Consider the following 10935-nt stretch of genomic DNA (forward strand, 5'->3'; position numbering starts at 1 on the left):
TTCTGTAGTTAACTACTTAGTTAGAAATTATTAATGCCATGGATATATAAAGATAGGGGTTTATCATGGCATTATATAGCTTTAAAATCATCAAAATAGCCATAATAGGCTTGTAGGGAAAAAAAAAGTACAGTTACGCAAAATTTAATATGGAATCGCGCCAAGAACTGACACCCAATTTTGAAATATGCTAGCTTTACCAGAAGCTGTGGGGACCGCAAAGCTTCCCGCTCTCCGCATCTTGCTAATGCTAATAAACCAGGAACGATCATGGCCACAGATCAACTGATTGTGATTGCTTTAAGATTGTTCACTAGTAACTCACTCTGGCACAAGCCTATATAAGTCAAACACCGTCGTGTTCACAATGTCGGGTGAATCACCGATCCTCGAAACAGAGCATGCCGATACAGCGCAGGCGATGACTTCCACATCGCGGGCAGAGAAACCAGCGAAACGAGATGCCTGTACCATGCGTGACCTGATTCCTTTCTTTCCATAAAAAGTTACAACTGACTTGCATCCCAGTCTCAGAGCTTCTATCACCCAAGAACAAGCAACAGAAACAAGCGAGCCATGCCCCCTCAAAAACGAATATCAAGAAGAGGTTTGGCGCGCGTGACGGTTTGGGCGCCTACATCGAAAAGCCAGAGTCATACCCGTCCAACGTCGTGGTATACTACAACGATGATTTTGTCGTAATTCATGACATGTTCCCCAAATCTACGTTACATTTGCTATTGCTTCCTCGTGACCCAACTAAAACGCAGCTTCATCCATTTGAGGCCTTCGAAGACCTAGAATTCCTGAGCAAAGTAAAGGCAGAAACGGGGAAGCTTCGCACTTTGGCTGCGGCCGAGCTGAGGCGCAAGTACGGGAAAGATTCAGCCCAGGACAAAGAGAGACAGGATGCTTTGAATGCAGACCCGCCGCCTGATGTGCTACCGCAGGGGAGAGATTGGGAGAAAGAGGTCATGTGTGGCATCCACGCGCACCCGTCTATGAACCATCTACACATACATATCATCTCCGTGGACAGGTATAGCGATCGCTCGAAACACAGGAAGCATTATAATAGCTTCTCAACCCCTTTCTTTGTCGACATCGAGGATTTCCCCCTCGCCAAAGATGATGCAAGGCGACATCCAGACAGAGAAGGGTATCTACGGAGAGATTTCAAATGTTGGCGATGTGGGAGGGATTTCGGCAATAGATTCGCCGAATTGAAAAGCCACCTTGAAGCAGAGTTCAACGAATGGAAACAACTTTGAGCTTTAGAAGTTTCATCAAATTCTCAGTTTCCATCCGTACGTCATAAACGGCCGAAATCGTCAACTTGCTGAGCATGAGCTCCAGTATAGTAATTTAATTGGTAGTAACAGGCTTGGCTTTCAGATGCCAACATTATCTGATGGATTTTATCATAAATATACACCTACTATCCTGCACAGAAGCCGCTTGAACCTCTTTGGCCGATTACATTCTCAGTAATCTCTTGCCTCGAGTCGGTCCACTCTGGCCTTCGCCAACGAGACCATAGACGGCCTGTACGCAGCCACTAAGTATCATCAGTGCCACAGCCACCTTATCCACCTCGAGGCTTTTAGGCACGGCTCTTGGACCGGGAGCTACCCTTGACCTTTCTGGCCTCAGGGCGGTTGATGTGGTGAGCAGGGATCCATTCGGCGTTGTAGGTGGTAGCGGAGGAAACAGCGGGGCTGCTAGGTCCTTCTTCGGCCTTCTTAGATGCGCCAGAAGACTTCTTGGAGAACTCGGCGGCCTTTCCGCCCTTGCGCTTCTGAGGGAAGTATGGCGCAATCCAGACAGTGTAGAAGAAGTAAGCGGTACCAGCGAAACAAGCCAGGAGGAAGAAGTAGAGGAAGATACTAAGGTCATAAACAATAAGCCAACTGTACCTGACCGCGAACGGGATTTTGGAGTAACTCACATTTGGGGATCGAAGATGCTGGTCTCGGGCTCGACCACGCTGACGGTGCCATTGTGGGCGTAGACAGTGAAGAATCTTCCCTCGCTGTCGGATATGATGGAAGCGATGCTAAGTCTCAGGTCCTGAGGGTGCATTTCAGTGGCGAAGCTGTAGCTAACACTCTCCTTCTGGCCAGCGGGGATCTCAAGACCATATCTGGTGGCAGTCAGGTTGCGAACAATCTGGCTCTTTTCATCGAGAGTCGACAAAGTTCCACCAATAAAGTTGACGGTCACAGGAGCAGGTTCGTCATTGGTGAAAGTGATCAATGCCTGTGTTGGGTGACCATTGACAAGCTTAACGCCGAAGATCTCGGAAGCAGGGAAGGAAGCCTCCGCCGATACAGCCAAATTTTGGACCTCGGGGATGTCCTGCGCATTCTCGGCAGCGTCCTAGAGGTGGTTTATTCATGTAAGTAACTCAATTGACCTAGAATGATAGCAAGACTACAATTCGCGACATACAGCTGCGAGACCACCGCCGATGAGGGCCTGGACAGAGAACAATGCCAGCGAGAGAAGACCGAAACGAGCCATGGTAGTAGAAGACTGTACTCAGACAGGTAAGAAGGGAATAAAACAAAGAAGAAAGAAAGAGAGGGGATGAAGAGGAAAGGGAAGTGGAGTGGAAATGGTAGGACAGTGGAAGGGGGAATTGAGGTGCTTTTTCTCCACGTAGTCACAAGTTGGGAACTTCCCCATGTGCTCGCTGACTCATCTAAGACAGTATGCAGCTTCTGATTGGCCGTTGCTTAGGTCCCTTTCCTACCACTGTTTATCAACTGCTCAAAGAAAAGTACCATGCTTTACTTCTTGCTTGCATGGCTAAATTCAAATGAAACACAGGGAAAGTGAAAAGCAACTGTAAATATTTCATATTTTTCCTCATTGAATATTTATCATTGAGAGTCATCAGAAGTGAAACTTGAGTCTAGTGAATTTCAATGCTTTTAGATTCCTGTTCCAACCCCTACAACCTTCCTTTAGAACAGTGAATGATAACATAAAATAAGTACTTTTAGATCTGATTACTTTTGCATCGTCTCTAGACCTTTTCTTTACTCTTCTAATACCCCGTACCCCGTACTATCATCAACATTTCTCGGCGCAGTGAGCTACCTTACTACCTTATCCATTGGACCCGCCATAGTTCACCATGGAAGCTCAGGCCTACGCTGAGCGCTATAGACAGGTGATGTCTATAGAGCAGACCAAGAACAGCCTGATTGAGGTAATCATCTCAGCTTCGCTTCATCTTGAGTTTTCATATTAACTGTTTTCTTTCTTAAACTAGGAGCTTCTGCAACGAGTGGCAGAGCTTGAAAATGCTCTTCAGCGCCAGAAACTTGACCATGAACGCGAGAAGCATTTTAATCGTGAGATTCAGATCCATGAGATGGAGTTAATGAACGAAATCACCAGAATGAACGCACTCATGGTGAGCTATGACAAAGCCTTCAGTTTAGTCTCCGTCTAACAACATCTCCGCTATCACTGTAGCATCGTGAACCCTATATGATTGTACTTCTGGACGGACATGGCCTCATTTTCAAGGAGGAGTTTCTGAAGCAGGGTGAACAAGGTGGAAAAAATGCAGCAAAAGAGCTCTCAACTGCGTTGCAAGACTACATTACCACTCATTTCCCAAACGTTGCCTCACCCAAGATCGTGACAATGATCTATATGAATGTCAAGGGATTGGCCGACCTCTGCATTCAAGGAGGAATCAAATCAGAGCTCTCGGTACTTGAGGGATTTGTTCGAGGCTTCAATAGCAATAGTTTGCTTTCCGATATCATCGATGTTGGCGCTGGCAAGAATAAAGTGAGTGATAAGATTGAAGGTACGTGATGCAGTCCTGATTGCCCTGTGCAGCCTGCTTTTAGGTTGGATTGGCTCTGTGGTGGTTCTAATAGAGTGGCTGGCCAGAGATCTTCAAGCGCAATCTAAACAACTGTCATTGTCATCAGATCTTGCTCGGTTGTTCACATGATGATACGTATGCTCGGTTTCTCAGAGAAACAATGGTGGACTACAAGTACATAGGGCGAGTGACTCTCATAGAGGGCATTCCATTGCAGGGAGACATGAGGGCGATGAAGCCGTCCTACAGAGTCGCAAAGTTTACTCATATCTTCCGAGAGACGAACATTGCATCGGCGTGGGCTCCCCAGGAGACCAAGCCCCGTTCCTCCCCTACACCATCGCCAATTCAGCATGCAACACCACTCTCGAAAACGTCCACAAATACCACGATGACAAGTAACAGTCCTGCATTGTCGACCTCGTCGCGGAAACTGCCAAAATCCGAAGAATTCCAACCTGTTGTTCGCTCCGTTCGCTCTAAGGCATCGAGCTCGCCACCTCCAAAGATCGTCGAACGGAACAAGTACGGCCAGCGTGTCGATCGCTTTGATATCAAGACGATCCCCAAGGATGATTTGAATCGCATGAAGAAGCTGAAGCTTTGCAACTATTTCTACTTGCAGGGCGAATGCCCCAACGAGGATTGCCATCACGATCACTCACGCAAATTAACCAAAAGCGAGCACCATATCCTGACGGTCGTTGCACGCATGACGCCTTGTCGCTACAAATCTGACTGCGATGATCCTGACTGTATGTACGGACATCGTTGCCCTCATAGCGAGCCAGGCAAGAAGGATTGCGTCTGGGGTTCGACTTGCCGATTTGATGCCGCCGCCCATGGCATAGATACGACAATTGTCAAGGTCACCAAAATATGATCCAACCTCACCGTTACATCTTGGACAGATTCGCAGTCTGTGCAATTGTGGCCACACGCTCGGTACACTGGCATGCTTCTGGAGTTGCAAGGTTGATACGGCGTAATCGAGTTCTGCTGCTTCTGACATCGAGGGTGAAATATGTTCACCGGCCAGTGTGGTCGGTTTTGATGCAATGGTGGCATTTACTTTTCGTCACGTCCATTGATCGATTCTCTTCTTTTGCCTCGCATCCTGGACTTGATCACTTGATATTCCCTTGGTATCGGCATTTAACTTGAGTTTGTTCTTTAGCCAGGCATAAGCTCAATGTATGTATCTCTGAAAATATGACGGTCGGAATCGAGCACGTTATTTTCGGGGAATAAATCAAGTTTGAGTCTAATCCCCCGGGCAGTGACTTCAAAAAGTTGCCATAATAGCTTCCATGATTGAGTGAGTGTCCAACAACCGCGTCACAAAGATTCTCTTTCCAACACTAGATACTAAAGTTGAAAGAGTATCGCATACCCAAAACACCGCGGTCACCAGGAAACGACACGATCGACAGGATGACCTATCTAGGAGCCCATCGCTAGACTTCAAATGTAGGACAATCGTGTAACCAGTTATGGGTGAGAGGAGCATCTTTGGTAGATAATACAGGCAAAGGAATCACAATTAGCCATGAACGATCATTATGCGACAGCGTGTTGTAGGATAACAGGGTTTCGATGGCCCTGGACAAAAATGGTATCCAGGTGCATCCCCACCAAATCTCCAAGGTGTAATGAATTTCAAATAGAAGTCAGAATACCAGACGGCTAGGCATGGATAGTTGTATTGAACATGGCGAATCGTCTTTCCCAGCCAAAGCAGGTCTCGTGACTACAGCCAGTGCCGTCGTCCATCTCACCAGCATCTGTGGCCTTCTCATGACTACATCTGACTCCGTATTCCTTGATACAGCAAGTAAACGGGAGTGAGGAAACTGGACCCAGAGCTTGAGAATTCGAGCCATCCTTGCTAGCAGCTTTCTGTTTACGTTCCTCGAGATTACCCCAAAGGTGGACCAGCGTTTCTCTTAGCCGACCTAATTTGGAAAGATTTTTCCGCAAACTGAATGAACGTACAATTAGAATACCCAAAGCCTCTCCTTCTGTAGCTTAAGAACGCGATATGGTGATGACTTACTCGGCGGCGTCAAGCTTGAGCAGATACTCAGCATCAGCTCCAGAAACAAATAGCTTCATTCGCTCTCTGGACTTCCCGTGTGGATGAGGCGGTACATTTTCAACCAAAAGGCAGAACCGCCATTGCCATCTAATCGAACGACCTGGACTGTTGGAGCTGTGGTGGGAGTTGTGTGTTTCATCCATCTCGGCGTCAGGACGCGGCTTATGATCCCACTCATCTGGAACGGCGAAATCCTCTAGTTTTGGAGGGAAAAAGTCAACCACGCGAACAGTGGCACGATAGCAGACATTTTGAAAAGGAACGCGATATTCAATCTGGTTAGGCGAGATATTTTCGTGAAACTCGCCGTCTAAGATGTCCGCAAGATTCGTGCATCTGACGGATGGGTTTGATGCCTGAACTGTTTCCGAACATTGATTAGGTCTGGTTGTGGTCTGGTTGTTGCGGTCTGGAGAGGATGAACTTACTAGTCTTATTGATTTCGTATTTTTTAGACAACGAGAGCGAGGTTTGACCTTCTTCTATTTTCGCTCTCGCTGTCTTGTTTTGGCTTTTCTGGGACTTGCTGCGACTGGAAGACGTCTCCTCCATCTCTTCAGCTTTCCGCTTTCGCGGATCGCTCTCCCAATAACTCTTTCTGCGGCGTAACAACTCTCGGCCGCGCTCATCGTTCTCAGCGTCGATCAAACGGATGTTCATTTCATCGGGGTTCTGACGATCGCAGTGCATAGCCGCTTCCAATGGAGTCCCTTCTATGCGACTTCGCTTAATATGGACATTTCTCAATCGAACAATGCTGCCCTCCTTGAGATGTTCTCGGGCAAAGGAGGCATGTGGATCCCAGAGAGTTATTTGGAGAGTCATGCGACCAGCAGGACCTTGCCATTGTTTCTTGGAGCGCGGTAGGTAAGCATACTCATCTCCTTCACGAGCATTGTTGGCGTCAATGGTGTAGTTGTGAAGCCCTTCGTTCGTGGTGTAGTCAGTAAGATAAAGAGCGACCTTCTCGCTATCATTGGTAAAAATCTTGACTACTTCACCGGTGAGATCCACGAATGTTCTTTCTTCGACATCTTTGATGAGGGAAAACCTTCGATTGGCATTTGACTGGGGTGCAGAGACTACAGATTTCACTGAACGTAGAGTTGGAGGAGCAGTTTTCTCTTTTGAAGCGTTGCGGAAGGATTTGAAGTTAGAGCTCTTGTCTATCAAAGACAATGCGTACGACTTCTCCGAATATGACGGCTCGAAAGCAAACGGACCACAGATGGGAGAAATGTCCACGAAGCCTGGCTCTGGACGGAATATTGCCCACGGGACAGTAGTCTCATCAGGTGCGACACCTAGAGGTCTTCCGTTAAATTTTCTTATCTGCAGGTCAGTCCGTTAGTAATGCTGTACTGTTCATAGTGCTAAACCGCTTACAGTGATGTTGCGTAATAGGATAACATCATGCACTCGGACAGGCGGGAGTTGACTTTGATTAGCTTTGAAGTACTTGATCTTCAGCCCATCCCAGACGTGTCCGTTGCCGAAGTCAGTGTCTTTGAGGGTGAATGTGATACACCAGGAGCGACTTGACTGGAAGGCTCCCTCGAAGACATCCACCACCACCCCAATCACACTTACAAGCCCCGAAGAGGACAGGGCAGTAGGTATTTTGACGTGGGGAGCAGCCGACTTGCTGGCCATTTCTTCAAATTTTGATTTTATGATGCAGAGCAAATGTGCATGCTGCTGTAGAAAATGGATTCTGGGTTGGTTGCTAAATGAGCTCCAGTAAGCTCTGCTATATCGAGAAAGACATGGGCTATGTTTGGCAGCGAAGCCAAGAGCTTTCAAAATTCCTTATCAAAATTGAAGCTAGAGCTCAAGCTTGGGTTTATCCAAGCATGATATGAAAACGGTTGATTGTACTCCGTATAGTATCTAGATACTCCGTAATATGGACGCGTCTTGATGCGATTAGGGCGGATGTGGCGCTTGGCAGGAGAAACAAATGAAACCTCAGGCCAGAATAAGTCCCGTGACTTGAGCCAAAAATTCCTCTTCTGGACTGCCTGGGACGAAGACTGGCGCTAGGACACGGCCTTACAACTTAACTTTTTTCCCCTCCCCTCACACACCTTTCATCTTCTACAAGACAGACGCATCCTCCCATCTTATCTCTCTCCCCTCCAAAAAAAGACGCCTTTTGTCTTCAACAACTCAAAAGTCTATTTCTTCTCTTCTGACGTTTTCTGTCAAGAGCTTATCTCAGAGCTTCTTTTTCTTTCTTTCATTTCTCTGAGATCTTTCCCTCATCTCAGCTTCGCTCCCCACTTTCTTTGGTGCGCTTTGTTTTCACCCCTCTGTGTCCCAAGCAACCATGGCCGAACGCTACATCCCCGAGCATCGTCGCACCCAGTTCAAGGCCAGGAACCAGTTCCGGCCTGACGAGCTTCGTCGTCGCCGTGAAGAGCAACAGGTCGAGATCCGAAAGCAGAAGAGAGAAGAAAACTTGGCCAAGAGGAGAGGTATTCAGACCCGGGATGGCGGGATTGGCGTAGGAGGTGGCATGGCCGCCACCGAGAGTGACGATGAAGCTAGTGCTATTGAGAGTGAGGTATGTTAGTTCTCTATATCTTACGAGTTGTGTTCTGCACACTTTTGTTATCTCTCTCCATTCCTCCCCGTCCCCCAGACTCATCGCTGGTCTTTATTTGTTTTTGTTCACTATATGCTCCACGATGGCCTTTTCACCGCCCCGATTGCTGGGCTAAGTGGGATCCGCCCTCTAAATTGACCATCGAGGGGCGCGTACACACCACTTTTCGACTCAATACAATGCACCATTTATTTACTTGGTTGCATGAAAAATGGATAGGTGGCTAATGAAAAATTCTTGTGTTAGCTCAACGTGGAGCTCCCGGAGATGGTCAAGGGTGTCTTCTCCGACCAGATTGAGTCGCAGATCCAAGCTACAACCAAATTCAGGAAGCTGCTCTCCAAGGAGCGCAACCCTCCTATTGAACGCGTTATCGAGACCGGTGTTGTCAGCCGATTTGTGGAGTTCTTGCGCTCCCCTCACACCCTTGTGCAGTTCGAGGCCGCTTGGGCCCTGACCAACATTGCGTCTGGTTCCGCCCAGCAGACACAGGTTGTCATTGAAGCTGGTGCTGTGCCCATTTTCGTTGAGCTTCTCAGCAGCCCCGAACCCGATGTTCGGGAACAGGCCGTTTGGGCTCTTGGTAACATTGCCGGTGATAGCCCTCAGTGCCGTGACTTTGTGCTCAACGCTGGTGCTCTCCGTCCTCTGCTCAACCTCATCAACGATGGCCGGAAGCTGAGCATGCTGAGAAACGCCACATGGACTCTGAGCAACTTCTGCCGTGGCAAAACGCCCCAGCCCGATTGGACTACAGTACGTTTCTCCCAAGTTATGCTATAATTACAATGTTATTTTCTAACGCTTCCCAGATTGCCCCTGCTCTTCCTGTGCTTGCCAAGCTCATCTATATGCTCGATGACGAGGTCCTGATTGATGCTTGCTGGGCCATCTCCTACCTGTCTGACGGCTCCAACGATAAGATTCAGGCAGTCATCGAGGCCGGCATCCCTCGTCGCCTGGTTGAGCTGCTCATGCACGCTTCTACCTCTGTTCAGACCCCAGCCCTTCGCTCTGTTGGAAACATCGTCACTGGTGATGACGTTCAGACTCAGGTTATCATCAACTGCGGAGCCCTCCCTGCCCTCCTCTCTCTCTTGAGTTCCACCAAGGATGGCATCCGCAAGGAAGCCTGCTGGACCATCTCCAACATCACTGCCGGCAACTCTAGCCAGATCCAGTCCGTGATCGACGCTGGTATTATCCCTCCTCTGATCAATTTGCTTGCCAACGGCGACTTCAAGACCCGCAAGGAAGCTTGCTGGGCCATTTCGAATGCCACTTCAGGTGGACTGCAGAAGCCCGACCAGATCCGCTACCTTGTTACTCAAGGATGCATCAAGCCTCTGTGCGACCTCCTTGCTTGCCCGGACAACAAGATTATCCAGGTTGCTCTGGATGGCTTGGAGAACATTCTCAAGGTCGGAGAGATGGACAAAGAGTCCGCTCAAACTGGCGAGGCTCGCGTCAATCGGTATGCCTTGTTCATCGAAGAGGCTGGTGGTATGGAGAAGATCCACGACTGCCAGAACAATGCCAACGAGGAGATCTACATGAAGGCCTACAACATCATTGAGAAATACTTCTCTGATGAGGAAGAGGCCGGCGGTGATATTGATGAGCTTGCTCCTCAGCAAACACAAACTGGTTTCGCCCTCGGAACCAACCAGCAGCAGCCTGGCGGATTCAACTTTGCCAACGGCGGTGACTCGATGGATATGTAAACCCGTCTTGCGAAGGCTCTGGCGGTCAAAGTATCTTATCCTCTTTTTCTCCCTTCTCTAGGACAGGAATAACGTTTCAAATCCTTCACCTCAATCACGTTGGAATACCTCATGCCTCTGTCTCTTTGCTGTCATCAACCCCCAAGCCTGCGAGCTAGGCTTACTTTATGTTAATTCCCTCCCTGTCTTATTCTACCCCTTCATCCGTTTTCAGCTATGATTCCTTTACGTTTTCCTTTGTTGTCCTTTCACGATGCAGAAGATTCACCGTCATGTAGCCCCTATAGTTGCCCCCTTCACGTCAATTTCCTCGAAGCATCCCTCATACACAGGCGTCCTTGTTGTCATTTGACTTATTTCTCACTCAAACTCCCTTTTTCGGAAGTGATTCTGCTCGAGTGTGGTCCCTTGGTAGGCTGAAGTTTCATGTGTCCTCATTTTTAGAAGTGGCCCAGCACCTGGAGTATGCCGTCTCAATACAAAAGCAAAAAGACCTCTCTAAATGCTGTTCGCTCAAGCGGTAGTTCGTAATGATCATCTTGATTTTCAAATATGCTTTTTTCTCGGACTTGGAAACCAAGAGCCAACTAATCCGGAAGGCTTCCCTGCGAGGACAAATAGAGAGAACATAAACAGCTACCGCCACAATGTACAA

At 48.1% G+C, this 10935-nt stretch overlaps 5 protein-coding genes across 5 annotated transcripts; 3 read left to right on the top strand and 2 right to left on the bottom strand.

Annotated features, from left to right (window-relative positions):
- Positions 1–367: 367 nt before the first annotated feature.
- On the top strand, positions 368–1271 carry Aspvir_000209 (DNA 5'-adenosine monophosphate hydrolase; the record flags this gene model as incomplete). The annotated part of the gene is made up of 2 exons (XM_043265347.1): positions 368–467; positions 529–1271. The coding sequence occupies 2 exons, from the start codon at positions 368–370 to the stop codon at positions 1269–1271; spliced, it is 843 nt and encodes a 280-aa protein (XP_043121282.1).
- Positions 1272–1603: 332 nt separating this feature from the next.
- Aspvir_000210 (putative translocon-associated protein, alpha subunit) lies at positions 1604–2523 on the bottom strand (the record flags this gene model as incomplete). The annotated part of the gene is made up of 3 exons (XM_043265348.1): positions 1604–1886; positions 1949–2379; positions 2452–2523. The coding sequence occupies 3 exons, from the start codon at positions 2521–2523 to the stop codon at positions 1604–1606; spliced, it is 786 nt and encodes a 261-aa protein (XP_043121283.1).
- Positions 2524–3142: 619 nt separating this feature from the next.
- Positions 3143–4733, top strand: Aspvir_000211 (CCCH zinc finger protein; the record flags this gene model as incomplete). Its single annotated transcript, XM_043265349.1, has 4 exons — positions 3143–3217; positions 3281–3424; positions 3487–3829; positions 3916–4733. 4 exons carry the CDS (start codon positions 3143–3145, stop codon positions 4731–4733), a joined length of 1380 nt encoding a protein of 459 aa, XP_043121284.1.
- An 803-nt stretch (positions 4734–5536) lies between these two features.
- Aspvir_000212 (telomere-binding alpha subunit central domain protein) lies at positions 5537–7601 on the bottom strand (the record flags this gene model as incomplete). Its single annotated transcript, XM_043265350.1, has 4 exons — positions 5537–5831; positions 5907–6309; positions 6377–7280; positions 7335–7601. The coding sequence occupies 4 exons, from the start codon at positions 7599–7601 to the stop codon at positions 5537–5539; spliced, it is 1869 nt and encodes a 622-aa protein (XP_043121285.1).
- A 676-nt stretch (positions 7602–8277) lies between these two features.
- Positions 8278–10280, top strand: Aspvir_000213 (karyopherin alpha; the record flags this gene model as incomplete). Its single annotated transcript, XM_043265351.1, has 3 exons — positions 8278–8514; positions 8803–9312; positions 9369–10280. The coding sequence occupies 3 exons, from the start codon at positions 8278–8280 to the stop codon at positions 10278–10280; spliced, it is 1659 nt and encodes a 552-aa protein (XP_043121286.1).
- Between the last annotated feature and the right edge of the window lie 655 nt (positions 10281–10935).

Source organism: Aspergillus viridinutans (assembly GCF_018404265.1).
Source record: "Aspergillus viridinutans IFM 47045 DNA, scaffold_1, whole genome shotgun sequence".
Taxonomy (NCBI): Eukaryota; Fungi; Ascomycota; class Eurotiomycetes; order Eurotiales; family Aspergillaceae; genus Aspergillus; species Aspergillus viridinutans.